Raw genomic sequence first — 27,637 nt, 5'->3', positions numbered from 1 at the left:
TACCGCAGCTTCCATTGTGTTTATTTGACTGGCATGGAGGACAACAGTTTAGCTGAAAGTATACGCCAACATTTCACACACTGAAACCGTCTGACTAACCCGCAAACACACATCCCTTACTCTCATTCCCTCATCCGTCCAACTCTGCCGCACGGCGAAAGGCGGCGCCACCATCGCGGCAGGCCACGCGCAACGTTGCCACAGCTCACAGCAGCGAAACACCGCGTCGCCATCGTCAAAACCAGCCGACACCCTGAGCGCGGCGGGCGACGCCCCTCGCGTCCGAAGCACCGGCACCCGACACCGACGGCGCCCGTGCACATGAAGCTGAGTGCCGCGGAGTCCGCGCTTGTCCAGGTGAATCCCCAGTCGGCGAATGTCAACACGTGCGCTTGCGTCAGTGTGAGACGGGCGGTCGCCTCGTACGCGCGCGTCCGGTCACCCCGGTGTCCGCGCCACATCTGTGCTGCGTTTGCGGGTGTGGGTGGGTGTGCGGTGCGCGTGCAGGGGCGGGAAGAGCGGCCCGTCGCGCGCGGCCAACAACGGATTAAAACAACGCCATGATTAGGGTATAACGAAAACAATCGTTATGCTAAAACAATCGGAACGGGACCTCGGAAGCTCCGGACGCGGCACCGACAAAACTCGGCACCCGGGGGACGACTAGCGGCGGCCGCGACAAAACGTCACGAGTCTGCCGCGCCCGTCAGCACAGCTCGGAGGGGGCCGGCACGCCCACGCGCGAGGCGCGGCATCCGGCCGGGCGGCCCGGCACACTCGGCCGCCCGGCCGCCGCCATTATTAGGCTCTGGTCAGCTGCAGGCTGGCGCCAGCGCCGGCGCCGGCCGCGGCCGCGTCGCCGTCGGGCACTATCACAGGGCTGGCGGGGCGGGCGCGCGCGCCGCGGCCGCCGCCTACCGCGGCGAGTCCTGGTAGCTGAAGGCGGTGAAGTAGGAGGCCGGCTCCTCGGTGATGGCGTCCAGCGGCGCGTTCTCCGGCGGCGTCAGCTCCACAGACTCGCCGGTGAACTCGGAGTCGAAGTAACGCGTGTCCGTCTCGCTCTCCACCTGCGGCTTGAACGGCGGCGTGATCTGGAACGGCCGGCGGTCGGGTCAGGTCAGGTCAGGTCAGGTCGCGGCCGAGCACTGCGTCTGGGGTCAGGTCGGCTCGGCAGGGCAGGGGTCACGTCACGGGCGGCCGGCCAGGCCAGGTCAAATCAGATCGAGATCGCAGCGCGAGCACTCCAGCTGCACAGGCTCACATCGGCCTCAGCAACGAGCGAGTCTGGGCCCGGGCGCCGGAGCTGTTCCGCGCAAAAGCCGTGCGCTCCGGGTGGTCTTCTGCAGCACTGTGACTGATGGGCCACCTCGTCCGCGCTGCCTTCAAGCGCCGACAAGTCCATCCATCACCCACAGAAGCCAACAGCAGCCCGCAGAAGGCGCCCGGACCGGACGGCTTACATGAGGAGCACCTCCAGCGTCAGGACCCGCGCACCCTCCTGTGCCTCATCAATGCCCCCTGGCCTCAGGGCGTAGTCCCACGAGAGCGTATCATCACGAGTCATGAGCACGGCCCGAAACGTCCAGAGTTGCCAATACAATCAAATGCAGCTTGTTAACGTCGTTTAACCAGTACCTTCTGGTATCGTGAGGGTCAATAACTACCAGCATAATATCTCTGACCATAAAGTGGCGAAAAACCAGGAGCTCGATGCCTTCCTTGCTTGTATCAAGGACCCAAACAAGCCAAAACCGAGGACCACCGCTCGCGTACCAGCGGACCAACGGTGTCCTCCCCAGACCAGGGACCAGCGGCGTTCTCTACCGTCACTGCTAACAGACCAGCAGCCACCACCGAGCGCTGCCTTACGAAACAAACTACCCTTGGCTGCTTGAAAGACCAACCGTTCAGGTGCACGGGCCCCCAATGCGCGTGCTGCAGCGCACCACAGGAATACGTCCAGGAAGCCGAGTTCGCGCGCTCGCAGCGGCTGACGTCATTCACGAACGTGAGAGTTACAAGACGACCGAATGAAATCCCTGCGCGTGATACGCCAGTAGTGGTTGCGTGAATACATGCCCACAAAAATAGACTGACTTTGAGCTAGCTGGTCACCATCACTGCGCCAGATCTAGTTCTTAAATCCGGTTGACAGGAGCGACTGCAATGGCACGTCACTCCCACCCCCGTCCAGCTAGACCGATGCCAGCCGCTGGCACAAACTCCCCAGCTGTCTGACCTTCTTGGCCTCCAGATCTTCCCAGTTAATGGGAGAGAAGAAGGGGTGCTCCTTGATCTCCTCGGCGTCCCGGGGTCCGCCACCCAACCGTCTGGTCGGGTCCTTCTGTAGCAGGCCCTGCAGCAGCGACTGGGCCACGTCGCTCAGCGCCAGCGGAAACCGGACCTGGTGGAGAAACACGTCACACGGACCGCACCTGGTGGAGAAACGTCACACGGACCACAACTGGTGGAGAAACACGTCACACGGACCGCACCTGGTGGAAAAACGTCACACGGACCACACCTGGTGGAGAAACACGTCACAGGGACCACACCTGGTGGAGAAACACGTCACAGGGACCGCACCTGGTGGAGAAACGTCACACGGGCCCACCTGGTGGAGAACACGTCACAGGGGCCGCACCTGGTGGAGAACACGGGACCGCACCTGTGGAGAAACGGGTCACCGCACCTGGCGGAGAAACACGTCACACGGACCGCACCTTGGCACACTGGGAAGAAATACGCGTCCAACGGACTGGCAACACGTCACAGGGACCGCACCTGGCGGGAAAATACGTCAGATGGACCACACCTGGGGGGAAACACGTCACAGGGATCGCACCTGGCAGGGACACGTGCAGCATGGGTCACATGTGACGGAGGCCGGTCACAAAGACTTTTGACCCTACATGTCACGAGGGCCACACCGGACGCAGACACACGCCACGGGCCACGGGCACAGCACCTGATGCAGGCCACACGGACCGGCCCCGGGCGCCACACGTCCGGGATCGGGCCGGCCCGAGACAGCCGGCGACCACAACGCAAGAGCTGGAGACGCACATGACACGGGGTCGGCGCCCGGCGTGGCACATGGGTGCCTGATGATGCCTCGCGAATGGACACATGAGTTAAGCCAGAGGAACCTAGGCATAACCTGTACCTAGAACACAAAAGAAACTACATAGAATCGATCTGCCGACAGCCTACAACACGTGCTGGCAGGCCCGCAGATTCTAGACGCCGTGGCGACACACACACACACAGAGACGAGCACATTCGCACATCGGAGCGAACCCAGCGGCCCATGCCGAGACCACAGGCAGCGACAGCGGCGCAGCGGGACGCGGCAGAGCGCCCAGGAGCGGCGGCGAGGCCCACGTTACCGGCGCCAGCGCCAGCTGGGCCGGCGACGTGGGCTTCGCCGGTGACGGGATGAGTTTGACGTCTGTCCGCCAGACACGACGTCAAACCCATCGCGACGACAAGTCCCGGCCGGCAACAGCTCAACTTCCGCTCCACATTCTCGCACTGACGCGCCGCCGCCCACCGGAGGCACAACACCGGGCGGCGCCGTGAGCTCGGCTCCGGCGGCCGGAGCAGCGCCCCACAACAGGGCGCCGAGCCCCGCCGGCTCATCCCGCGATGACGCAGCTGGCGCCGCGCGCCGCGCCACCCCGGCGCCGCCCCACCTGCTCCACCAGGATGAGCTCGAACAGCTTGTCGTGGTCTCGGTTGTAGAAGGGTAGCCGGCCGACCATCATCTCGTACATGACGACGCCGATGCCCCACCAGTCGACGGCCCGACCGTAGAAGTTGTCTTCCAGCACCTGGCGGCGGGATGCGGCGGTCAGGCGGACGGCGCTGCGGGCCACGCGGCGGCGGGGCGGGGCGGGGAGGGGAGGGGAGGGGAGGGGAGGGGAGGCCGGCTCGCGGGGTCCGGCGCGGTCATGACTCGCTGACGACACCCGGAAACTGCCGGGGTGACGACGTTCCGGCGTCGGGGAGATGGCGGACGGCGCGGCGATACGAAGCCCAGTGCCCGGCGAGGACACCCCGCTCGGCCGGTGTCCGCCAGGGCAGCGGCGCTGGCCAGGTGGCGCTGCCCGGCCGCCCGGCGACGAGGCAGCCTCCCGGGAGCCTCCGGGAAGGCGCCGCGCCTGCCCGGCGACGGGCCGAGGCCGGCCCGCCAAAGCCGTTCTGCATGTCAATGTCGGCTGCGCGGAATTCCTTCCGAGAAGCGATCCGGTCATGAATGATTTCGCGAGAAAATCGGCCGTTTCGAGCGTCGGCGGCGGCCGAGGCCGGCGGCGTCCGGTCGAGGTGGTCCCAGCGGCGGGCTGCCGGCCAGTGCTGTGCGTCGCCCATGGCCGCGCCCACCCCCACCCATCGGCAGCATCTCCAGACGCTTCGCTAAACAAGAGTCGTGCCGTTGCTGTGCCGAAGAGTGCCGCGCACCCCGTGACTCTCGCGCGGCCTCCGGAGATCCGCAAGACGCTCCATTGACTACCTGACCACCTTGGCCTCACGACACACCAGCCGACCTCATCTGCAGAGTGGCACCAGTCGTCGACTGCCCTGCAGCGCCGCCTCGCGTCGCGTGACGGCAGCGGCCCGGCGCCCAGTCGCGTGGTCCGCACGTGACGCTGGTCACGAGCTGCCCCGTCGGCCGCCGTGGCTGCGGCCGCTCCCCACCTCCGGTGCCTTACCCGGGAGCGTGGCACGCGATAGGCGCGGGGCTCCAGTGCCCGCCATTGCGAGCACACCAGTTCTCGATCTCATCGGCGCACGGGTGTAGTTTTCTATTCATTTGAGGGGAGATGCTCCAGCCCCCATTCCAAATTTGAGATGGAAGTTGGTCGAATTACGAGATCTTTCGACTGGTCGAATTGGTTGGCCAATTACGAGATCTTTTACGAGATCTACGAGAAAACCAATCTTTGTACATTTAGAGGGCGCGTTTAGCCTTGTTTTCCCCACTCAGCTACGCCGCGAACTTATTTTGCGCAGCGACGCTCCTGACCGGCCAGGTACTACTACCCACATACCAGCGTGATCCGGGGCCTCACGTAGTGACCATCGCTTCTCACCTCGGGCGCCAGGTACTCGGGCGTGCCGCAGAAGGTTTTCGTCGTGGTGTCGTCCACAATGTTCTCCTTACACAGGCCGAAGTCGGCGATCTTCACGTGTCCGTCCTTGTCTAGCAGCAGGTTCTCGAGCTGCGGGCCGATTGTTTCAGTTAGTTATCCACGACTCCACTGAGCACGACAACAAACGACACAAAGCAACAAACGCGAAGCATGGCGTGCATGAACACCAGCGGGATCTCTGCGTGAACGATGACAACACACGTAGAGATGAGATGACGCTAGCCCGTGTTCAACTCATGAGAAATGGCACGGGCCACTACTAAGCCAAACCATTGACCCTCGGTCGTCGGCATCGCAGCCACACCCACGCCTGAGGAATTCGACAGCTTCCCTTCAATGACATCCCACCTCGCGCGGCACAGAGGCTGCCGGTCCCACCGACACACAGAGGCTGCTGGTGCCACCGACACACAGAGGCTGCCGGTCCCTACCGACGCACAGAGGCTGCTGGTCCCACAGATGCAGAGACACGGTCCGGGCGCCGTCGCCCTTCTTTCCCTCCTGGTGCTCGGCTCGGGCGCCACACGCCAGCTGACCTCCGAGCCCCAGCCCGGCGGGGCTTGCGACAGCACCCCAGCTTGGCGCCGGCCGGCAGCACGACCACGCGCTCTGACAACTCTTCCTCATCGCCATGACGCCGCGCTCTCGGCCACGGCGCAGCGCCGCAGCAGCCGCCGGTCCCGGCCGCCCCGGGCGGCGCGGTGCCGGTCCACTCTGGTGCCGATCGAGCCTGGCGACGTACGAGCCCGGCACTGATCGAGCCTGGTGCCTTGCGAGCCCGGCACTGATCGAGCCTGGCGCCGATCGAGCCTGGCGCCGCGCGAGCCCGGCACTGATCCAGCCTGGCGCCGCGCGAGCCTGGCGCCGAGCGAGCCCGGCACTGATCGAGCCTGGCGCCGCGCGAGCCTGGCGCCGAGCGAGCCCGGCACTGATCGAGCCTGGCGCCGATCGAGCCTGGCGCCGCGCGAGCCCGGCACTGATCGAGCCTGGCGCCGATCGAGCCTGGCGCCGAGCGAGCCCGGCACTGATCGAGCCTGGCGCCGATCGAGTCTGGCGCCGCGCGAGCCTGGCGCTGGTGAAGTCCTGGCATTATGCGGACCGACCATGTGATGGACGTCAAGAGCGACCATGACGTCGGGCGTTCGGGCGTCGGCGGGCTGCGCTGGGCAGCACCCTGTGACCAGGCCGCTGCGTGCCGCGGTGCCGTCCCCCCCCCTCCGCCAGAGCAGGTGGGGCAGTCCCGGAGACAATGGGCCGGGTAAACCTCACAAATGCCGGGCGACTTCGCAGCGGGCAGTGCTGACCGGGGACCGGGACTTACCAACAGCAGCTGGAGAGGCCAACACACCGGGAATGCCGACTCCGTCAGCCTATCCGCAGTCCCTAAGCGCAGTCCCTATCGGCATTGCCGCGTCACTCCGGGCATGTAGCTGACCAGCATGCTGATCCTGCTGGCGTCCCTCTGCAAAGTGAACATTGCCTGCGAACGAATCGGCGGCAGAGGATTGGGAGGGTAAGTGTACCTCCAGCGAACGGATCAGTGACAAAGGATTGGGATGGGACGTGTAGGCCCCCCAACAGCATTCGACGGGGCAGGGCAGCCTCCACCAGCTCTAAGGCGTTGCCTGGAATAAACAACGCAAAACCTGTAACCCCCTGAGAATCCACTGCCGATGGAGCGAGCTCGCTAATGACCTGACGCAATCGATGTTTCAGCGCGGCCGGCTTTGTCTTTTGGGCAGACCCAGCACGCCAGCTGCGGAGACGGCCGGGCGCGGCACGGCCGCTGCGCACGGCCGGCCGGCCCCAAGCCCGCTCACCAGCCGCATGAATGAACTCCTGACCGGCGGGGAATGTAGCGCCGGCAGGTGCCGACGCGGGGATCATCGGCGCACGCCGCTCACACGGACGGCCGGCGGCGGCTGCTGCCGGCCGCACGTCGGCCGCCTTGTCCGCCGAGAATAGCCGCCGGCCGCCGCCCTCGCAACACAAAAACAACGCGGGGGCGGCAGTGGCCGGCGGCGTGGCCGCCGGTGGCCGCCAGACTTCTACGCCACGGACGGAGCAGTGGCCAGTATCGGCACAGCGCCGTCCGCACTGACGAGACGCTGAAGACCACACCAGCCCCGGCCCGCCACGGCGACCGCGAGCGGCGTGCACAAGCGGAGCCGGAGGCAGCTGGAGACGCAGTCAGCTCCCGGTGCCAGGAGCGCCGCGGAGCGCGCTGCCGCCGTCAGACCGCTGTCGGAGTGTCTGTACGCCCGTCCGGAGTGTCTGGCGCCGGATGGGCCGGCGCCGGCCGCCGCTCAGCTGGGGCCGGCGGCGGCGGCGGCGGCGGCGCGCTCGGCGCTCGCCGACCCACCTTGATGTCGCGGTAGATGATGCCGTTGCGGTGCATGTAGGCAAGCGCCGAGATGATCTCGGCGCCGTAGAAACGCGTCCGCTCCTCAGAGAACTTGCGCTCCCTGTTCAGGTGGAAGAACAGCTCGCCGCCGTTCACGTACTCCAGCACGAAGCAGAGTCGGTCGGGCGTGCGGAACGAGTACTTCAGCGACTGGCGAAAGAAGGGCAGGGGAGCGGGAGGTCACTGGGGAGGCCGGCAGACGGCAGCGCGGCACACGGGTCGACCGGTCCCACATGACGGACCGTCAAACCGACGTGACGGATCGTCCCCATGACGGCTGGGCGGATCCGTCACACGGACAACCCAGCAAAGCCAACACGCCATCCCAATCAACACGGCCAGCAGTTCAGCCCGCGCGGTGTAGATGCCAGTCCGTCAAACAGCGCCAGCAGCTCGGTGCGACCGGTCGCCGGGTCCAATGCGGGGGCTGGCAGCTCCAATAACACGGCTGCTAAGACCATAAACGTGCGAGCAGGCGACGTTATTACACAACCTCCCATGCTCGGCTGCGGTACACGGCACGGCAGTCAGCTGGCTGGCCCGCCGCGGCCGGCCGTTGGTTCGCCGGGGCGGCCAGTAGGCCCGCGTGACCAACGCCACCTGCACAGTCCTCTCGCTACGACACCAAGGCGCCACAAGGTCCTTGCATTATTCATGGACGGCGGTGTTCGCTGAGGCGATGAGAAGTAGAGACCACAGGCCGGCTGTCGCTGTGAAACCAGTTTAAACAAATAAAATGCGTCCGCCCGAACCCGGAACTCTTTATCAGAGGTTCGGTGGAGCCCCACCGACAGGGCTGGGCAGCCTCTGCAGAGCAATCAGGCGAAAAGTCGCACCACATGGCAACACGGCGGGGAGAGGTCGACGAGACCGGGCGCACATCTCCGTCTGCGTAAGGCCAATACATACCGCCCATAACCCGGCGATCTTGCACCACGGAACGATACTAGACATGGCCATGACCGAACAACAAGGCATGGCTGCGTCACCCGTACCACTCCGATGAAACGCTCTCGAGTGCCAGACAATATCTTCACGGCGCGTCTTTATCAGCTCATACCACACGGTGCGCACAATAGAAATTCCGCAACCACGGCTTTACCCAGCGCTTAACAGTCGAGTATCGCCTTCGTCGTCATCACAGCAGCGCAGCTCCTTCAAACCCGCCATGAGCAACACACACATCCAAGGACGGCATGCCCGTACAAAGGGCACATTACGAATGTATCAGACGGGGGTACCGTGCACTGCGGCACATTCCACGGCCGAACCCCCACACATACCCCCCACAAGCACACCTGCCTTGACAGCCAGGAAGCCTGGTCGGACGCCACGCTCAAACTCACGAGCGCTCCAACCGCCACGTATCCACGCCCGCTTCGAGTAAATCCAACGAACACAGTCGCGGTGGAAAGGAGGCCACGCCTGCATCTAGCCGGCTCAGGTGTGCCATTCCATTGACCATCACGCACAAAAAACCCGGCGCCGTGACTTTCCAGGGTTCGGTATGCCACACACGTCACAATCTGCTGCAGGGTCAGCACGCAGTCACGTAAGCCACCGTTGGCTTAGTGCTGAAGGTGGCTCGCGGGTGAAAGTAGGTCACCGCACCTCGGCATTAACGCGTGGTTAATGCGCGTCGGCACCGGCTCGTGACGACGAGCGAGCATGCTTCGCTCGCCTTTGCCGACGAGACGGCCAGATGACACAGCCCGACCCTGCTGAACCTCGCTGGACCCAAACACGTGGTCAGGTAGTGCGTAAGCTACAGAGCAAGCCTTGTGGTTCTCAAACTGGGAGCGGCGTGCGCGTCGCGCCGCACGACTATACGCATACCCCAATTTGAGAACCTCACGACCAGCACCGAAACTTGTGCACATCCTTCACTTCTACGCACCTGGGTCCCACGGTCCTTCGCATTCCTGGTAAGCAGCGATCGGCTCAGATTTGGGAGTCTCTGGTATGAACGGACTCGATCTAGGAACTATGTATTCGTACAGCCTGCGCATGATTTGGGATGTTACGGTGCAGCAGCCCGAAGTTACGCTATGTCTGACGTCATTTTCTGCTTGGGGGCCTCCTGCGTCGTATTTTGATGATAAAGCCATCGGAGCTTGGCTCGGGCATCCGATACGGACGAGGCTCAGTCTGGGGGCCTCTGCGCACGAGCCGTGCGGGATGCTCCGACGCTCCTCGGCCGTCGCACATGCCGCTGAGGCCCGGGCACAGCCGCCGCCAGTCGCTCAGAGAACAGCGCACAGCCGCCGCCAGCCGCTCAGAGAACAGCGCACAGCCGCCGCCAGTCGCTCAGAGAACAGCGCACAGCCGCCGCCAGTCGCTCAGAGGACAGCGCACAGCCGCCGCCAGCCGCTCAGAGAACAGCGCACAGCCGCCGCCAGCCGCTCAGAGAACAGCGCACAGCCGCCGCCAGTCGCTCAGAGGACAGCGCACAGCCGCCGGCCGCCGCTTGCCGGAGCTTAGTCCAGCCGGCCGCCGAGCTAGCCTCCTCAGCGGCCACAGCGGCGGCCCTGGCGAGGCGAGGCCAGGCGAAGCGGGGCGACACGAGACGAGACGAGACGAGACGAGACGAGACGAGACCGAGACGAGACGAGACGAGACGGGGCGGGGCGGGGCGGGGCGGGGCGGGGCGGGGGGGGTGGGGCGGGGCGAGGCGAGGCGAGGCGAGGCGAAGCGAGACGAGGCGAGACGAGGCGAGGCGAGGCGAAGCGAGGCGAGGCGAGGCGAGGCGAGGCGAGGCGAGGCGAAGCGAGGCGCGCCTCTCCCGTCCGTCAGCTCACCGTGAGGAAGGGGTGGCTTGTGCGCTGCAGCACTCGGTTCTCCGTCTGCGTGTGCGTGACCTCGTCCTTGGCGATGATCACGTCCTTCCTGAGCACTTTGATGGCGTACAGGTGGCCCGTGCACTTCTCTCGACACAGAATCACCTTGCCGAACGTCCCCTTGCCGAGCACCTTGAGAAACTCAAAGTTGTCGAGAGTCTGCAATCAGAGGCCAACGGCGGTGAGACGCCCCCAGCCTGCATTGCGCGGACGCGTCCGTGGCGGCGACACACAGCCCGCGCAGCGTTACGCGATGCGCTGCAGGCTCGGCAAGCTATATTCAGCCATGCGATCCTCCTCAAGTTTAGCGGACGGCACGTCATGAGCGGGCTGCACCGTTCCCACGAACGTCATCTGAACTGACTCTTCCGCTTTGCTGCCCCTGCACAGGTGCGCTCTCAGGAGTTTGGGGGCAAAAACAAACGTGCAGACATGGCGCACGGAACAGTTGGCTGCAGCAGAGCTGCTCACCATCAACAGAGCTCGTTCTACAAGCCCGTCTTATATCGCTCGCTGCCTGGCTATCAATCGTCAATGCTTATCACATCCGAGAATAATCGTTTGCTCATTCCAGAAGAAAGTCGATTTGGTCGCCATGAGCGGAGTCGTTGCCATGCAAATACGCGGGAAATGGTTGAGACGCAGCGTATGGCACTGCTGTCTAAGCACCAGTCGCCTGATGCCTACGCTCCGAATCGCAAACCACTGGGCGTACGTTCATGCGGCGGTGCGCTGCTTGACAACTGCGAAACGTCCGGAGTCAATGGATCAAGAGAAGTCGGCAAAATATGCGTGAAACATATATCAACTGGCCATCATCGGAGACCAGACGACTCGCGATAGGTTATGTTCGGGGAGGTTATGATTTTGCCTCGGAACATGCGCACCCGGACACTTGCACCCTGGTATAGATAACGGTCCAAATACATTCAATGCTTGACAAGCTGCTAGTGAGATGACCCCCGTAGCAGTACTGTATTCCACCAGAACGGAAGGGTGATTTGCGTTCCTGCTTATCCCAAGCAATCGCACTCAAGCTGGGAACAGCGAGCACCCAACCGGAAATAAGGCCCACGCAGCGTAAAACAACGGCGAGGGTAAGCAGATGCTAAAACTGGCATTGTCAAGCAGATAACGCCCAAATTTACCATATCCATACGTAGCTTTTCCACCTTCAGATCCACACGTGCTTGTTTTTGACGGCTTGATCCACATGTGCACGTGCTGATCCACACTTCACCGGCCAGATCACTTTCTGATCACCAGACTTCCCATCCCCTCACTCATCGTCACCACCATTGTGATGAAACAATTACATAAAAAACAGTGAAACAAACAAACAAAAAAACAACAAACCATGAAACAATGAAACACTGAAACACTTAAAACCCCAGCCCGCCCAGCCGTCGCGGCCTCTTTCGCGCAGTCCGCGCTGGTCGCCCTGGCACGTACCACTTTCTTTTTGCCTGAGTGTTTGCTCTGCGTGGTGGACATGGCCATGAACTTTGCCGAGAAGTCGTCCTCCTCGGCCAACCGGCCCATCTCGACGTCAGCCGCGCCCCGGTCCTCCTCCGCCAGCTTGTTGATCACGTACGAGATGGCCTGGGTCCACTCATCCCTGCCGGGTCACCGACGGGTCACTGACCGGTCACAGGTAGGCCAGCGCGACCATCCATGGACCAGGACGGGTCACCGACGGGTCACTGGCGGGTCGGGGATGGTCACTCACGGGTCACTGGCGGGTCGGGGATGGTCACTCACGGGTCACTGGCGGATCGAGCGCTGCTGAGGGGCGCGATGGGTGGACGACGCGTCAGATCAAGCCACTGGGGGGTTAATAAAGGCTACTCATATTGATGACTCCGGGCCAGTTGGTTTCGACCAAACGCAGGGGCGCTCCTATGACGTAAATAACAAATCAATACGCACTACCAGGACAGCAAGAATCACATTTGGACTGACGGCGTCCTCTTGTCCGTGCTTCTCCCAGCAGCTAATTGGAAAACATCCCCCAGCACAGGACATCGGCCAGAGCAGCGGCGGGCTCCGCCAAACACAGCAGCGAGACGAGGCGCAATGATAGACACCGGCCCCGGCGACCGTGGCGATCGCCAACGACCACATTCGTCTGTCATCGTCCCTGACATATCAGCAGCCGTTCACGACCTGACACAACGGAGCACCCCGCTGGGGTCCCAGCACGACCGTGGGGGCGAGCCGCCCGCCCGGGGCGACGGGACAGGTCAGCCCGCCTCCAGACCCACCGCGGGCGAAGCCGTACCTCTCCTTGTCCGATTGGACATGGAAGTTCCTCTCGATCACAGACATGAACTGCAGGCCGCGGATGCTGAAGGCGTGCGGCTTTGGCCGGTCCGACACCATCACCTGGTCGGCAGGTCAGGTCAGGTCAGGTCAGGTCAGGTCAGGTCAGGTCAGGTCAGGTCAGGTCAGGTCGGGTTCGTGGAGTGAACCACCCTCTCACGGATGGCCACTCACGACATGCTGTCAACCTCCGGCTACCTCTTCACTCTGCAAATCTAGGTGGGGAAATAGAAGTGAACGTCAGTGTGGCAAACATTCGAGGGTGACAGAGCTTCTAGTTTGCATCTTAATACACATGCATATAGATGTTTGCACGATAGTCCGGTGGTTCCATACGTAATTGGCTTCACGACGTTTGACAGGCGCGCATTTAAAGTCCGCTGTGACGTGAGCACAGAATACAACAGACGGGTTGGTGTTTCCCTTAGATGGGCGCACTGTGGACCCTGCGCAGCGCTAAACACAATGTCAGCAGCGATATTTGCCCGGAATGGAGGCCCCCAGAAGGGCTGCGTCACGTTCAGAACGAGCTTTACTGAATTCAAACCTTTACCAACGTTGTCCGTTCGAAGCAAGCATACGGAATTCACTCAACAGAAACTGATCCAACCATCTCGCCTCGGCGTTTGCAAATACGGGAGCAAATACTGTACCTAAACGACTTTCGGCACTGCTGGGAGCACAATGTCGTTGGTGCAATCGATACAGCCCGGGGCACAATAATCGGCACTCAATGACATTTTAACCACACAAAAATAAAGCTCCAAGTTAAGACAGATGCGTAGGACTTCATCCACTTTCTGTGATACCTCACAATGGCCGGCTTTGGTGACTCAATTAACTGCCACACAGCGGCATCTACACTAGGCCATATGAAGGCACCGAACAACGGAGGCTGATTTAAGACCTTCGTGGGATCAGGTCCCCATATAGACGCTCTTGTTAACAGCAGCTCCCGCGGCCGCCGCCCTCCACGTACAGAAGGGGTAACACCGGAAGGCTACCGTCTAAGCAGGTTCAGGCCGGTTTTTTCAACGCCGACCACCTCAGGCATATCGAACACCAGTCCCACATTCGCCCGCTGCACAGCGCGCGCGCTTGGTGGGAGACGTGCGACGCGCGGCGCCGGCTCATTACCAACAGCTCGCGCTGGGCAGCCGCCGGACACCTGTCACCGGCGACACCCCGCACAGCGCTGGGCGCTGTGTCCAGCGCAGAGGCACCCCATTCGTCGGGGCGGAGCCGGTTAATGAGCTCATTCCGCATAATTGCCCGGCCGGCCGCCGCGCACCGGCGTGGGGTAGGACGCCCGCGCGTCGCGGCCGCGCGGCGGCAACCGCTGCGTCACCGTGACGCAGTGGCGGGTGACGTCACCGCGCGCTGGGGGACGCGACGCACCGCGACACCGCGACGCACCGGCGCGGCGTGGCGCGACACACCTGTGGTGCGCGCGTGCGGCCGGCGCGGAGACGCCGTACGGAGCAGGACGAGGCGCGAGAAGGAACGGCGTCGACTGGGAGGATGCAGGACTGAGGTGAGCAGAGAAGGAACCGACCTGAGGGATACAACAACCACACGCCAATGATGATCTGAAGTACTATTTGGAAATCCGACCACGACGGATAACAAAAACAAAGTGAATATGACAGATCTACAAGATCTACAGAGACCCCACAAAGCCGGCGACAAAGCCGGTAATGCGCCGCCGATGGCGCGAGGCGCCCGGCCGCGTGCGGCAGATGGCGTGAGGCGCCCGGCCGCGTGCGGCAGATGGCGTGAGAGGCCCGGCCGCGTGCGTACCTGGCTGTCGCGCACGTTGAAGTCGTTGAGCGGCGAGCTAAAGTCGCCGGCGTTCGGCGCCATCTTGAAGCCGAGCAGCTTGCCGTCGTCGAACAGGGTGAAGTAGCGTGGCCGCCAGGTTTTTATGTGTTCGCCTGGGGCACAGTGGGCGTCGTGAATCCAGGCACCGCGGCCAGGGCGTCTGTCGGTCAATACTGGCAGCTGCTGCAGCGAGCCGGGGTCGCCGCCGGGGCAGGAGCTGGAGCGCGCACGGGTTGGGGCTGATGATCGGGCAGGGGTCGGATCAGGAGCTGGACCTGGGGTGGGGCACAGATTGGGGCCGGGCCGCAACTGGGCCAGGGCAGGGGTTGGGGTGCGGTTAGACGGGGACACTCATGACTGGCGGGTCGGCACTGGCGAGGTCTGCATTAGGGCAGGGACTGGAACGGCGGGACATCTGGCTCTACACGGGGATTGGGGAGGGGAGAGACCAGGGTTCAAGAGGGTGAGGTGGGAACTGGGGTCAGCAAGAGACGGCACGGATCAAGACTGGATCAAATACCAGGATTAAACAGCATAAATCAAGACTGGATCAAATACCAGGATTAAACAGCATGAATCAAGAGTGGACCAAATACCCAGAATAAACAGAAACATGGATCAATCACAGCGATGATCGAGGCAGCATCCGGGGCCCGTGGGACATGGGTAATACCATGCATGGAGCCACCCGACCGGCCAGCCGCTCCCTAACGGCGTCCAGTCACGAACGGCGAGCCGGCTGGCGGTACCCCTGGAGCGCCCCGGAAGCTCCCTCCCTCCGCCCGCCAGCTCGAGGGGGCCAGACCGGGTGCACGGCGCCGAGGGGCCACGTCACGAGAGGCCCACGATTGTTGTCCCGGCGCTCACAACACGGCGCCTCGGCCAGACGGGCGAGACAGTTGTTATTCGCGGGCACGACCCGAAAACAGCCCGGTCCGTGCCGGCGGCCGGCCGAACGCGAGCCGCCGCCGCCGGCGCGAAAGGTCAGCGTTGGTCTCCCGTGGCGCCTGGCGGGCGGCGGCGGCGGCCGCACGGGACACCGCCGGTGTCGGGCGCCGTCGGCCGGCGCCCCACCGCCCCGCCGCCCGGATATTTAGCCGGTGCACGCACAGTCGCCCGCCGACGAAACGCAGCCCCCCCCCCCCCCCCCGGCCGGCTGTCTGTCCCCGCTGGCGACCGGCGTCTGGACAGAGGCGCGTGACGCCGCATGACGCTGGCACTGGTGCCCGGTTCAGCGCCCCGCGGCCGCCGCGGGCGCACCGGCGCCGGCCGCCGCCGCCGGCAGCCAGCGGAGCGGCCGCCCGCGCGCGGCAACCCCCGAAGGACAGCGCGTGGGACTCGCGGTTTGCACGAACACCTGGCAGCGGCACCTGTACCGGCACCATTCAAGGCGCATGGGTACCGGTCTGGAGCGGGCTGGATGGCTGCCACGCTGGCGCTGCATTTGAATGCATTTAATGAGTGCCGATGCCATGCATTTAGTGAATGACATCATCCCGGTCTCATCCACTGCCCCGGCTTCCTACGGTACCGCCAGTACCGATTTGGTACTGTCTGACGTTGCCGCGGCACGAGACCTTGCTCCCCATACTGCAAGCCTGCCGCACAGCGTCTAGCCGGCGCCCACGTGCGAGTCCCGCCCTTGAGTGACGTCACGCGCCCTCCCGCGTACATACCGAGTCCGCCACAACATCGTAACGTGCCACTAACCTTGCGCACAAAAACACGGCCGACCTTGAGCGCAAAAACAGCACACAAACAGCCGCGCGACAGCCGGGCGGGCGTTCGTCGCCGCCGCCGCGCCGGCTCGACGTCGGCGACTTGCGGAGGCACGGCGCCGACGCGACCGTGCATCCCCGCGGCTGCTGTGCTCGCGGCGACGGCGGCGTGGCGCCGACGAGACCGCGCACCCCCGCTGCTGCTGTGCTCGCGGCGACGGCGGCACGGCGCCGACGAGACCGTGCATCCCCACGGCTGCTGTGCTCGCGGCGGCGGCGGCACGGCGCCGACGAGACCGCGCATCCCCGCGGCTGCTGTGCTCGTGGCGACGGCGAGAGGGCGGCCCTACGAGCCGGGCGGCGGCGGCGGCGGCGGCGGCGGCGACGGCCCGCCCGGGCCGGCTGGCCGGAAGTCATCCCCAGGCCCGAGCAGGCCCACGGGAGGCGCGCGGGCGCGGGGTCGCGAGGTCAGGCGCGACGGCGCGGTGCGGTCTGCGAGCGGCGCGGTCGGGCGGCGTGGACGGGTGGAGGTGGCGATGATAGGAGGGCGAACTGGCAGCCCCCGCCCCCCGGGCCACCGAGCAGCTCGCGGAACTGCAGGAAAGGTCCAGCACGACATGGAGCTCTGGGAAAACCTCGGGATCACAGCAACGGCTTGAAACACGTCTGCAGTGCGCATCGCTCGCGCCTCTTTTCAGGCATATTTGGTTATTTTCGGATAAAACAGATGCACGAGGAAACCGCATCGCGCGAAGAGCGTCCTACCGAACCGAAACGCCAGCCCAGACTGTTTTGAATACCGAGCCTCTGTAGGATAAGGATCTCCGAAGCGCATGGCCATTCTGACCAACATCGATCACGTCGACGGCTATCCTATAGCCTGTGAACTGTGAACTGCATCTCCCTTTCAGCATCTGCGGCGTCCACAAACGCACCCAGCTTAAAAATGTGTGAACATAACATGGCAAGTATAAACAATGTAGGCTGTAATGTGCACGAGTGCGACACGTACTGGTATTCCAAACAGCCCGTCGCCAGAGGGGCAAGACGTTCCATGGCACGCATTCACGTAAACACATTGATCATCCAACAGGTCTAAACGCTTCTGAATAGTTCATCGCCGGCCACTGCTGGCGACACAGTCCCGCCACCGCGGGCTGACATTCCACGGAAGGAGCCGCGCTGTGAACTGACCGTGAACTGTGAACCGTGCGCCGGCCGTACGGCCTACGGCTGCTGCCGCGCACAGTGCACCGAAGAAACCGTAGGCGTAGGCCTCCCTCCTTGTGCACGACATCGAAGGAGTCGTTGGTCGAGGGCTCCACCAGCTGAACATTTGTTCAGCATGTCTTACGCCCCTGACCCGGAAAAGGTGCCACATGTGACACGTTACGGCGGTGACACTGCACTCGACGTGGAGCAGTCTTCCGCACTCACGCCCGGGGCTCAAGCCCGCCCGAGCCGCCGTGCTGGGTACTGTTTCAGCTGACCGGAGCGCGCCGGCCGCCCGAGCGCTCGCCGCGCGCGGGGCTCCAGGGCGCCCCGTCGACGCTCCGGAGCGCCCCTGCCCCCGGCGGGACTGGACCAGGCGGGTACGGAACGCGGCCGTGGTCGGATGACCGGCCCGAACGGCCGCCGCCTGGAGGGCAGTGCGGCTGCTCGTCCGCGGCCATCCACGTGCGGCGATGGTCCGGGGTGCGATCGCAGCCGCGCCGATGGCGGTGCGCCCGCGCGCCGCACGCCTGCGAGTGCGCCGCGTGCCACTCACAGTACCGATTCGTGTGCGTTGAAGCACGAAGAGCAGCAGTTCGTCCGGATTTGACGCCGCATCGGGCTACGAAGCCTGCGTTCAGGAAGCATTTTCGAGGGCGGCGCAGCTCCCTCGAATCCAAACATGCCGGTTTGTGACACAACTAAAGCAGACCACGGCGTTATCACTGAACTGGGTCGAAGGGCAAACCACTGGCGGAGGTGTCTCACCACTGGACGGAATGCTGCACTCAGTCGCACTACGCAGGACATCCGGCCCTATTTCTGCCACCGGTAGTTTTCATATGACACCGGATCCAGCGTCAATCGTCACAGAACACGCCGATTCCAACAAGATGTGAACCGTTCGAACGGGACGCCGGACGCTGATGAATTACGAAGCGAACAATGTCGAGCTGAGTACTCTTACTAGTATATCTTTTAAGGATATGGTCCCAATCTTTTGAGTGAATGAATTTCCAGGACCAGAGCCCACGTTAAGCAGTGCTTGTTGCGTGAGCCCTGCACCAACATCACACCATGCAATTTCGATTCAACAGTTGAATTTGGCCGGCGAAAGCTTAACGTGCCACAACGCTAGGCCCGGTCTGTCCTGGCCTCCGACGTCACGTGACCTCTAGCGCGGTCGCTGCCACCGGCCGCAGGCCATTCCTGGGAGGCGTAAATAGCGAGCGACTAAAGCGACTCGAACCCACAGGACCAAAAGTCGGTAGACAGACTTTTTGCCTAAGGTAAAATAAAACATAAACAGCCTTCCCATTGCGATTGCAGCTTTGCGCCTCACCAAGTAAAAAATAACTGACGTGTTTGTTCCATGCACGTGCGGCGCCTTGCTACCAAAGTTCCGCCACCCTCCCCTCCACACACAGGTCCATAGCCAAGTCACCGACTGGTACCGCCGCGTCCGCGTCGAGTCGAGCCGTGCCGAACCGAACGCCCACGGCATCCCACGGCCAACGGGCGACGGGCGCCGATGGAGCGAGATGAGGGAGCCCAGCACACCACGGGCGTACCCTCAACGCGTACCGAACGGCACCGCAGGGCAATATGCCGGGCGCGGCTGCGGTCCGACCGAGGCGCGGCGCGAGCGGGCCGGCGCGATGAGGAGCCTCAGGCGCATCGCCGGCCGCGGCGGACCGAGCAGCGGCCAGCCGCCGCCCTCGCTGCCCGTGCTGAGCACACGCAAGGCTGAGCCCTATCCCCGGATATCACTGCGACGGCGGGAACTAATGGAGGAGCACGTCTGTTCAAATGAAGTCTGTGCAACTACGTGCGATCGCTGCTCACGTACATTTGCACGCAATTTTCAGCATTGTCTTACGTTATGGGACAGGGCTATGACAAATTAGCCAATAAATCACTGCTATTGCTGCGAAGAAGGTAGGTATTAAAAATATCAGGCCGGGGATACTGGTGTAGCATGGTAAGTGTTACTGACGCAGTGGGACCGGTCTTACTAATACGATGCGAGCAAGAACAATGGTTTGGTAAGAGCAGGACGTTGATTCAGCGCCGCAGTCGACCAGCCCTGGGCCAGGGTCACCCACGCCACCGGCGCAGCACGCTCATCGACCACCGGCGACGCGCCTGCCGCCGGACGTGTCAGCATTTTGACCTGACCTTTCCACACGGGGCGTGTTTGGGGCTACGCTCCCCACCCGCTGCACCTGCTGACTGCCGATCGACCCCGCCCTCCCCCCGGGGGAGCAAGGGAGGGGGGAGGGGGAGCGGGGGGGGAGGGGGAGGGGGCGTACCCACAGCAAACAAGTCGTCGGCAGTGCCGGACCGGCATGGGCAGACCCGGCCTTTCCGCACGACCACACATACAACCCGCCCCGTCCCTCCGCAGCCGCCGGTCCCGTGGCGTCCCCGACGGCCCGAGGAGGACCCCGATCCCAGCACGGGGACACAGGGAGCGTGTCCCCGCGCCGCAGGCCCGCGCCGGGAGCGCGAGCCGCACCCGGCGCCGGACGCGAGCGCCACTGACCTCGCTTGTACAGCCAGCCCTCCTTGATGATGCGGCTGACGGGCGGCGGCGCCACGGAGCCGGTCACCTCCGGCACCTCCGCCATCGAGGACCGTGTTGGACCTGTCGGAGCGCGCGCATCGTTAGACACCGCCGAAAGCGTCCCACTTCCGCCGTCAACACTTGATGAGGTCGCACTGCGCGCATGGCATGGGGTGCGCCGGGCCGCCACTTCTGCCGCTGCCGGCGCGGCACGCCACGTCGCCGCTTCAAAGGGACTCGGCCGAAGCGGTAGTTCCCGGGGGACAGCGGGTCACGCGCGCCGCACCGAGCCCCCGGTTTCGCGACCGTTCGCCGACGACCACGCATCGATCGCCGCGACCAACAACGCGTTTCGCGTCGGTACCCGAGTCAAGCTCACGCAAGTCGGCAGCCCGAGCGTGTGTGCCGGCTCCGGCTGCAGTCGAAACACTCGTCTGCGGACCGAGAGGCTAATACCGGGGGCGAAACGCCACCGTACCCGCGAAAGGCAACACGGCTTGGCTCAGCAGCGCTCGAGGAAAGGGCAGGCCTCTCAATATCCATGGTCGAGCTGTGTCATGAGTCCGGACGGCTCCTTAGGCCCGGCGCGCTACCAGCCGGCAGGCACCGTGGGCCCGTCGCCCGGACACGGGCTGGGCTGGGCCGGAACAGACAGTTCACCCGGGCCACGGAGAGCCCGTATCGTGGCCTACGCCACGCCACAGATAGAGTAGGACTGACAGACACAAACTCCAGAATGCAACGAAACAGCATGCCTGGGAACGATGTCCAGGGCGCGAAAAATGATACAGACTTTAACAGCAGTGGTCCAACACCGGTCTGCTTAGAAATACAACCTAACTCGACTATTTTTTGGAAAACTTTACAAACATAGATGCAAACGACTCTCATCCATAATGCAATCGGGCCAATACCATAATACCGAGACATGTCACTTTTACTAAGTGAAGACAGGCTTTTGTTCCCAGGGACCGCTGCTGTCATCCCCATGTGACCCATGTGAGTCACCATGCATCACCTAAACACAGCACGTCAGTTGTTACACTTTCTTCCATTGTGTGTAAGACCTCTTTGATATGAACTACCGGCCGACGGAAAACAACAGAGCTGCTCAAAAATACCTCCCTTAACCCAATCTGCAGTCGTCACTGACTGCAACTAGGAGTTTGAATTTGTACGGCGGGTGTTAAGGGATGGTCAGGAAAGGGCACCAGGTGCCACGACCACATCCCAACGGCTGAGAAACTACAGCCGGAAAAACTAAAGAAGGCTCCTGGGAGGTAAAAACGACCGGCGAGCTAACAAAAGAAACACTACGAGCAGGGCTCACAGCACCAAAATGTCTTAATTTTTTAATTATCTATCATATAATTTTAGAATGACATGCGATTTCACGGCGCGGCAAAAAAAAGGAACATGAACAAATGCCCAAGCATCGGGGATGGGTGTGTACCCTTGTACCAGAAGCCGGCATTCAGCCGGCACCGACGGTATCGGGCCGGCGCCGGAGATGCCAGGATTTTTCTAGTACCAGGAAATGGAGGCCTAAACTGAATGCATTCAAAGCCGGCGCCGGCGCCGGTGCCACCTCACACCACAGCCTCTAAGCCGGCATCCCTGAAGCTGTGCTGGTGCTAGCGCCGTGCCAGCACCGGCTTCGTGTAGCAAGTACTTTATTCCTAGTGTGTAGCGATGCTTCTCAAATCCCGTCCCCACCGTGCACCATCATTTTACGGCAGCGTATGACAATATGCTCGCACTCGCTTCAAGCCTGCTTCTCACGCGCACCACGCGATCTCCACATCTCGGCCACCGCCAGGAATCGCGCAGGGTAGCGGAGGATTATCAGGATTTGCGACGGGGTCAACATTAAAAAACAATCATAGCGCCAGCCACGGCATCTATGCACTGCGAACAGACTACGGAGGCTACCAACGACAACAGGCACACTACCTAAAGTATCAATAAGCTATCCACTTGACAATGTCCTGACGCCGGAAACAATTGTCTCAGCTACGTACCGTACGTATGCACTCGGCTTTCCACTGGCTTTCACCAAGTTTCTGCTGTTCGACATGCCACTGTCCGTGAGGGTTAATGACGTGCAAAGCCGGCACAATTCCACTGCTCACCAGATCGTAAAATCATATTCATTACTACCGTGCTGAAAAACTGCGTTGGGGGGGGGGGGGGGGGGCGGGGGTAGGCGGGGGATTAAGCTCCATGACCGCTTAGCTAAATCAATGGACACATTCTGATAAATAATATGTCTTGCCTCTTGAGCATCATGCAGCATTCCGTGATGTCAAATATAGAAGCATACAAATACATGCAGGCCCGTAACACCCCAATGAACTTGCACGACCATGCCATTCTTTGCACGCGTTTTTTCACAGCGCTGCCCGATCTCCAGCCGTTGCTCTCCCAACGAGCCTACAGTTCTCACCACTCCCGACCACAGCACGCCAACACCTCCGCGAATCAATCCCAGCCGTAATGCCATGCGCGGAGCCGAACATGCGGCGGGCCCGAGCCGCCTCCGTGAACAGCCCTGGTGCATGCCACGTCACCGCTACTGGCCCCTCCGTGCACCGGCTATCAGCCACAAGTCAGGCACTGCACGGCAGCCGCACGGTAACAGCCGCAGCACCGGGGTCTCATCGTCGCCGAGCCGGTGTTTCAAGTGCGGCCCGCGAGGGGAGGGGGGGGGGGGCGACGCGACCAGCGCGGCACCTCGCGCCGACCCGTGCGCTGCGGTCGGCGACAGACGTGACGCCCTTGGGTCCCGCTTCGGTCACTCCACCACCGACGGCGCTCGCCGCCGCCGCCGCCGCCGCCGCCTGGTTTCCCTGAAGCCGGTGTGACATGCCGCCGGTGGTGGCGGAAGGGTTGTGCCGAGGCCGCGGTGAGTCAATGGGCCGCAGTGCCCTGCCACGGACACCGCCAGTCCGGTCTGCCGCACGGTGGCGCGCGCGCGTTTTTCGTAAGGTTGATTGGGGACGCTTGCACCTCTGACTGGAATGGGACGCGAGGATCCGTTGCTGGGAAGTCGCGCGTGGGCTGTTGCTGAAAATAGATGTCTGGTTTGTGAGCACACAGAAGAAACGTCTGGGTCTGGGCCGGAGAGAAAACGCGTGGACCTGTGGCTGGGAGAGGGACACGTGTTTGTTTATGACCGGACAGATACATCGGGCCTGTAACTGCACGGAGCCGTTTGGGTCCGTGGCTGGACAGATGCGTGAGGGTCCGCGGCTGGAAGGCCACGAGATGGCACGCAGTAGGACCGCTGTACAAGTAACAGTCCGCGGCTGGACACGTCGCGGGGGTCCGCGGCTGGACACTGTCCGCGGGGGTCGGACACGTCCGCGAGGGTCCGCGGCTGGACACGTCCGCGAGGGTCCGCGGCTGGACACGTCCGCGAGGGTCCGCGGCTGGACACGTCCGCGAGGGTCCGCGGCTGGACACGTCCGCGAGGGTCCGCGGCTGGACACGTCCGCGAGGGTCCGCGGCTGGACATGTCCGCGAGGGTCCGCGGCTGGACATGTCCGCGACTGGGCACGTCCGCGAGGGTCCGCGGCTGGACGTGTCCGCGACTGGGCACGTCCGCGAGGGTCCGCGGCTGGACGTGTCCGCGACTGGACACGTCCGCGAGGGTCCGCGGCTGGGCGTGTCCGCGCGAGGGGCCGCGCTGGACATGTCCGCGAGCGCCGGAGGCCGGGCAGAGGCGAGCGTCTGCTGCCGGCGCGGCCGGGTGCGAGAGCTGCGGCTGCGGGAGCGGGGCTGTCCTGTCAAGCCGGCGCGGCCTGCGAGGACACGGGGTCAGCGGCCCACAACAGGGTCCGGCCCGGCCGCTGCCAGTGGCCTTGGCGGTGCCGGCGCCGGCTATCAGTCCTGCGGCCGCCGACGGACGGCTCGCGGCCGGCCCGGACGCCGCGCCCCGGGGCGCTCCGGGTCACATGGCCACATCTGCCTCTCGGCTCCCCGGCGTGGTCCGAGAGCGGCCCAGCCGAGCCGACCGCAGTCGGAGCGCCCCCGGCGGCGGCGCGGCGGCGGCGGCCAAGGACAGGCGAGCTGACGCACTCATTACGGAAACGGACGCCGGGCTCGGCTGGCCTAACTGTGAACCAGCCTGCAGGCCGCGGCGGCGGCGAGTGCGGCGGCGTCCTCGCCGAGGCGCGCCGGCGCTGTGCGCTCGCTCGCACCGCGTGCGGCCAACCCGGCGCCGCCCCAGGTGCGGTCCGCCGGGGCGCGGCGTCGGTGTGTCGAATCCGACGCACCCGCGCACCTGTGCCCACACACACCTCCGGCCCGGCGGCCGCGCGAGGAAAGGCCGGCGGCGGCCGGCTCGCGCTCTGGCCGCGATGACGCTCGTGTGCTCCGGCCCTGGTCGTATGAACCGGGGTGAGATGACGGTGATCAGGCGCCCAGTGGTGTGCTCTGGGTCCCACTGCATGGAAAGGCGTGCGTTTTGCCTGCGGTCGAGTGGACGACAGGCGCTATAGCTGATTTTTTAGATTTGGACAGAACCTTTAACTCAATGAATTTTTAGATCAGAGCCCATGCAGAGTATTGCTTGTTGCGTGAGTCCTGCCGCCACAGCCTGATCGCAAAATTCCGGTCATCGGCAGATTTTGTGGTGAAAGCTTACCGTGCCACATTGCTCCGCACGGTTCCTGCCCTCTGACGTCACTTAACCTTCAGACGCGCCCGCTGTCACCGGCCGCAGGCATCCTGTCAGGGACGGATATCGAGCGCTCAAAGCGACTCGAACCTACCCCACACCACGGGTGACTGGAGCCGAAGGCAGGCGCCCTAACCAACCGAGATACAGGGACGGACAGCTGGTAAGGGAGAGGCCGTGTGCTCTGGCTTTGGCCGTGTACTTTGCCGTGTGTTCTGGCTCTGGCCGTGTACTCTGTCGTGTGTTCTGACTCCGGCCGCCTGCACGGTCCCGTGCTCTGGCTCCAGTTATCCGGACGGCAGTGTCCCGACTATGGACGGCGCACCGGTGTCCAACGACCAGCGAGGCGGTAACGGTCCCTCTCAAGCTTCGGTGCTCAGCGCCTGGGTCGGTGCTTGGGCGGACGCTACTGCAGACCGCGCCGACGGCTCCTCTGGATAGGTCCTGACGTGTCGTCAGGCCCCGTCCATACAGACGTCCATGTTGATCGCCGACGGCTCCTCTGGATAGGCCCTGACGTGTCGTCAGGCCCCGTCGATACAGACGTCCATGTTGATCGCCGACGGCTCCTCTGGATAGGTCCTGACGTGTCGTCAGGCCCCGTCCATACAGACGTCCATGTTGATCGCCGACGGCTCCTCTGGATAGGCCCTGACGTGTCGTCAGGCCCCGTCGATACAGACGTCCATGTTGATCGCCGACGGCTCCTCTGGATAGGTCCTGACGTGTCGCCAGGCTCCGTCGATACAGACGTCCATGTTGATCGCCGACGGCTCCTCTGGATGGGTCCTGACGTGTCGTCAGGCCCCGTTCATACAGACGTCCACGTTGATCGCCGACAAGGCTGGCTTCATTTATCTCACGAAAAGCGCGACATACAAACGAAGACTGCTTAACTCGCAGAGGCGCCACAAGCGACGATCGCCAGGTGTCTGACGCGCGCGGCCACCGACTCGGTCCAGGTGCTCCGTCCGATCCTCGGTCCAGGTCCACGACTCGGTCCAGGTGCTCCGTTCGATCCTCGGTCCAGGTCTACAACTCGGTCCAGGTGCTCCGTCCGATCCTCGGCCCAGGTCCCCGACTCGGTCCAAGTGCTCCGTCCGATCTTCGGTCCAGGTCCCCGAGTCGGTCCAGGTGTTCCGTCCGATCCTCGGTCCAGGCGCTCCGTCCGATCCTCGGTCCAGGTCCCCGACTCGGTCCAGAGGCTCCGTCCGATCCTCGGCCCAGGTCCCCGATTCGGTCCAGGTGCTCCGTCCGATCCTCGGTCCAGGTCCCCGACTCGGTCCAGGTGCTTCGTCCGATCCTCGGTCCAGGTCCCGGGTCCTCCGTCCGAGCACAGCGGTACGACGGCCGCATCTCAGACCGGGCAGACTCGCCGCCGGACGGCCCCAGTGCGGCCGCCAGCCGCGGCCACGGGCCGCCGAGCTCTCGACGCAGGTCGACGAGCTGGGAGAGCGCGCCGGCACACCTGTCGTGCCTGTCGGCGGCTCGGCGCCGGCAGGTCTGACATTTCAGCGGCACCGCCGGCGACCGACAGCGGCGCGGACCATGGAGGGCACCGGCAAACAACCGCGGCGCCCATGTGACGGCCTCATGAACTTCCATCAGGGCAGTCTGGCGCATGGCGCCAATTATTGCCGGCAATGTCACGGCGCAGACGGGCGGGACACAATTTTGCACGGTTTTTGCCGGGCAAAATCGGCAGGTGTGCACGCGAGGTGACGCCTGGAGAGTGCTCAAGCAGGACGGCAGTATACCACACTCGCGGTGGGACGTGAGGTAGCGTAAGACGTTGCAAATTTCCCGGCTCCGTGCCCCGTGGGCAGCTTTTTGCTGAGGAAGTCGCATAAGGGCCATTTTGTTCCAACCACGACCGGGCTATAACCAATATGGTCGATAGCAGATCGAAAACTGGGGAAACATATGCTGACCACATAAAGCAATATGTCCCTGCAGTCACCGTACAGAACATAAGAGCGCTATCCCCCCCCCCCCCTCAGCAAAATCAAATCCAACGGATGATCCAACCTCAAATCAAATCAGGGGCTTTCAACAACTTTAAACAGTGCAAACTCCAACTCCGGAGCACACATTCCGCATAACGCACACGACACAGCCAGCTTCCGACGGCCCAGACACGAGGGCGACGACAAACAGGATATTTCCCGGATCCGAACACCCGGCCAGGACGGCGACAAGCCCCACGGAAGCGCCTCCAGGAAACGTGGACCGCACCCCTCTGCGGCCGCTCTACGCACGCGGCTGGCGTTACTGCCACCGCCCCACCCGTCCCAGCGACCCAACGGGGCCGGCTGGGGCGGCCATCACTGGCCGGGGCACCGTGCCACGCACCGGCCGAGCCGGCCACCGCACGCACCGCCGTCCAGCACCGGCCGTGCTCCCCACGTGCTGTCTCCGCAGCTGGGTCGCCGGCAGCGGCTGCGGCCGCGCGGCCAGCCCGCCCGCTGCCCGCACTCCACGGCCAAGGTCGGCCGCGCAGAAAGTCGATACCGCGCCGGCGCCGCGAAAGTGGCGCGTCGCGCGCGCGGCCGCGGGGCGCTGACCGCTGCACGGCTGCAAGGTCAGCGTGTCGACCGGCGGCGGCGGCGGCGGCCGGCCGGCCGCACGCGCCCGCTCCGCCGGCCGGCCGGTCAGCTGGCGGCCGCCGGCCGACCGGCGCAGAGGGCCCACCGGTCCGCGGACGCGCCGTGCAGAGCGCCGGCTCTGGCGACGCCGCCGGCCGGTGTCGGCGGCCGGCGGAGGACGGTCGAGCCCGGGCGTCGGCGTCGCCGGCCGCGGCGCGCCGCCGGACGACGGCGCCGTCACACACGCGAAAGTAAACAAACATCGGCCCGGCCCGAGACGGGCGGGTGCCGCAGACGTCTGCGGCTCCTCCACGCGGCCGGCCCGGTCGGACCGGCCC

At 63.8% G+C, this 27,637-nt stretch overlaps 1 protein-coding gene across 1 annotated transcript; it reads right to left on the bottom strand.

Annotated features, from left to right (window-relative positions):
* Akt (AKT serine/threonine protein kinase) lies at nucleotides 1-25,696 on the bottom strand (the record flags this gene model as incomplete). The annotated part of the gene is given in 11 exon segments (XM_037222621.1): nucleotides 1-1,091; nucleotides 2,240-2,404; nucleotides 3,696-3,833; nucleotides 5,094-5,222; nucleotides 7,516-7,707; nucleotides 10,356-10,553; nucleotides 11,847-12,012; nucleotides 12,676-12,779; nucleotides 14,517-14,650; nucleotides 20,013-20,114; nucleotides 24,816-25,696. Coding segments are annotated over 11 exon segments (2,386 nt in total), but the record flags the coding sequence as incomplete, so codon positions are not given.
* Between the last annotated feature and the right edge of the window lie 1,941 nt (nucleotides 25,697-27,637).

This window comes from Pollicipes pollicipes, unplaced genomic scaffold, assembly GCF_011947565.3.
Source record: "Pollicipes pollicipes isolate AB1234 unplaced genomic scaffold, Ppol_2.1 Scaffold_2555;HRSCAF=2994_pilon_pilon_pilon, whole genome shotgun sequence".
NCBI lineage: Eukaryota > Metazoa > Arthropoda > Thecostraca > Pollicipedomorpha > Pollicipedidae > Pollicipes > Pollicipes pollicipes.
The sequence above is the reverse complement of the archived record's forward strand: the minus strand, read 5'-3'. Positions and strand labels throughout refer to the sequence as shown.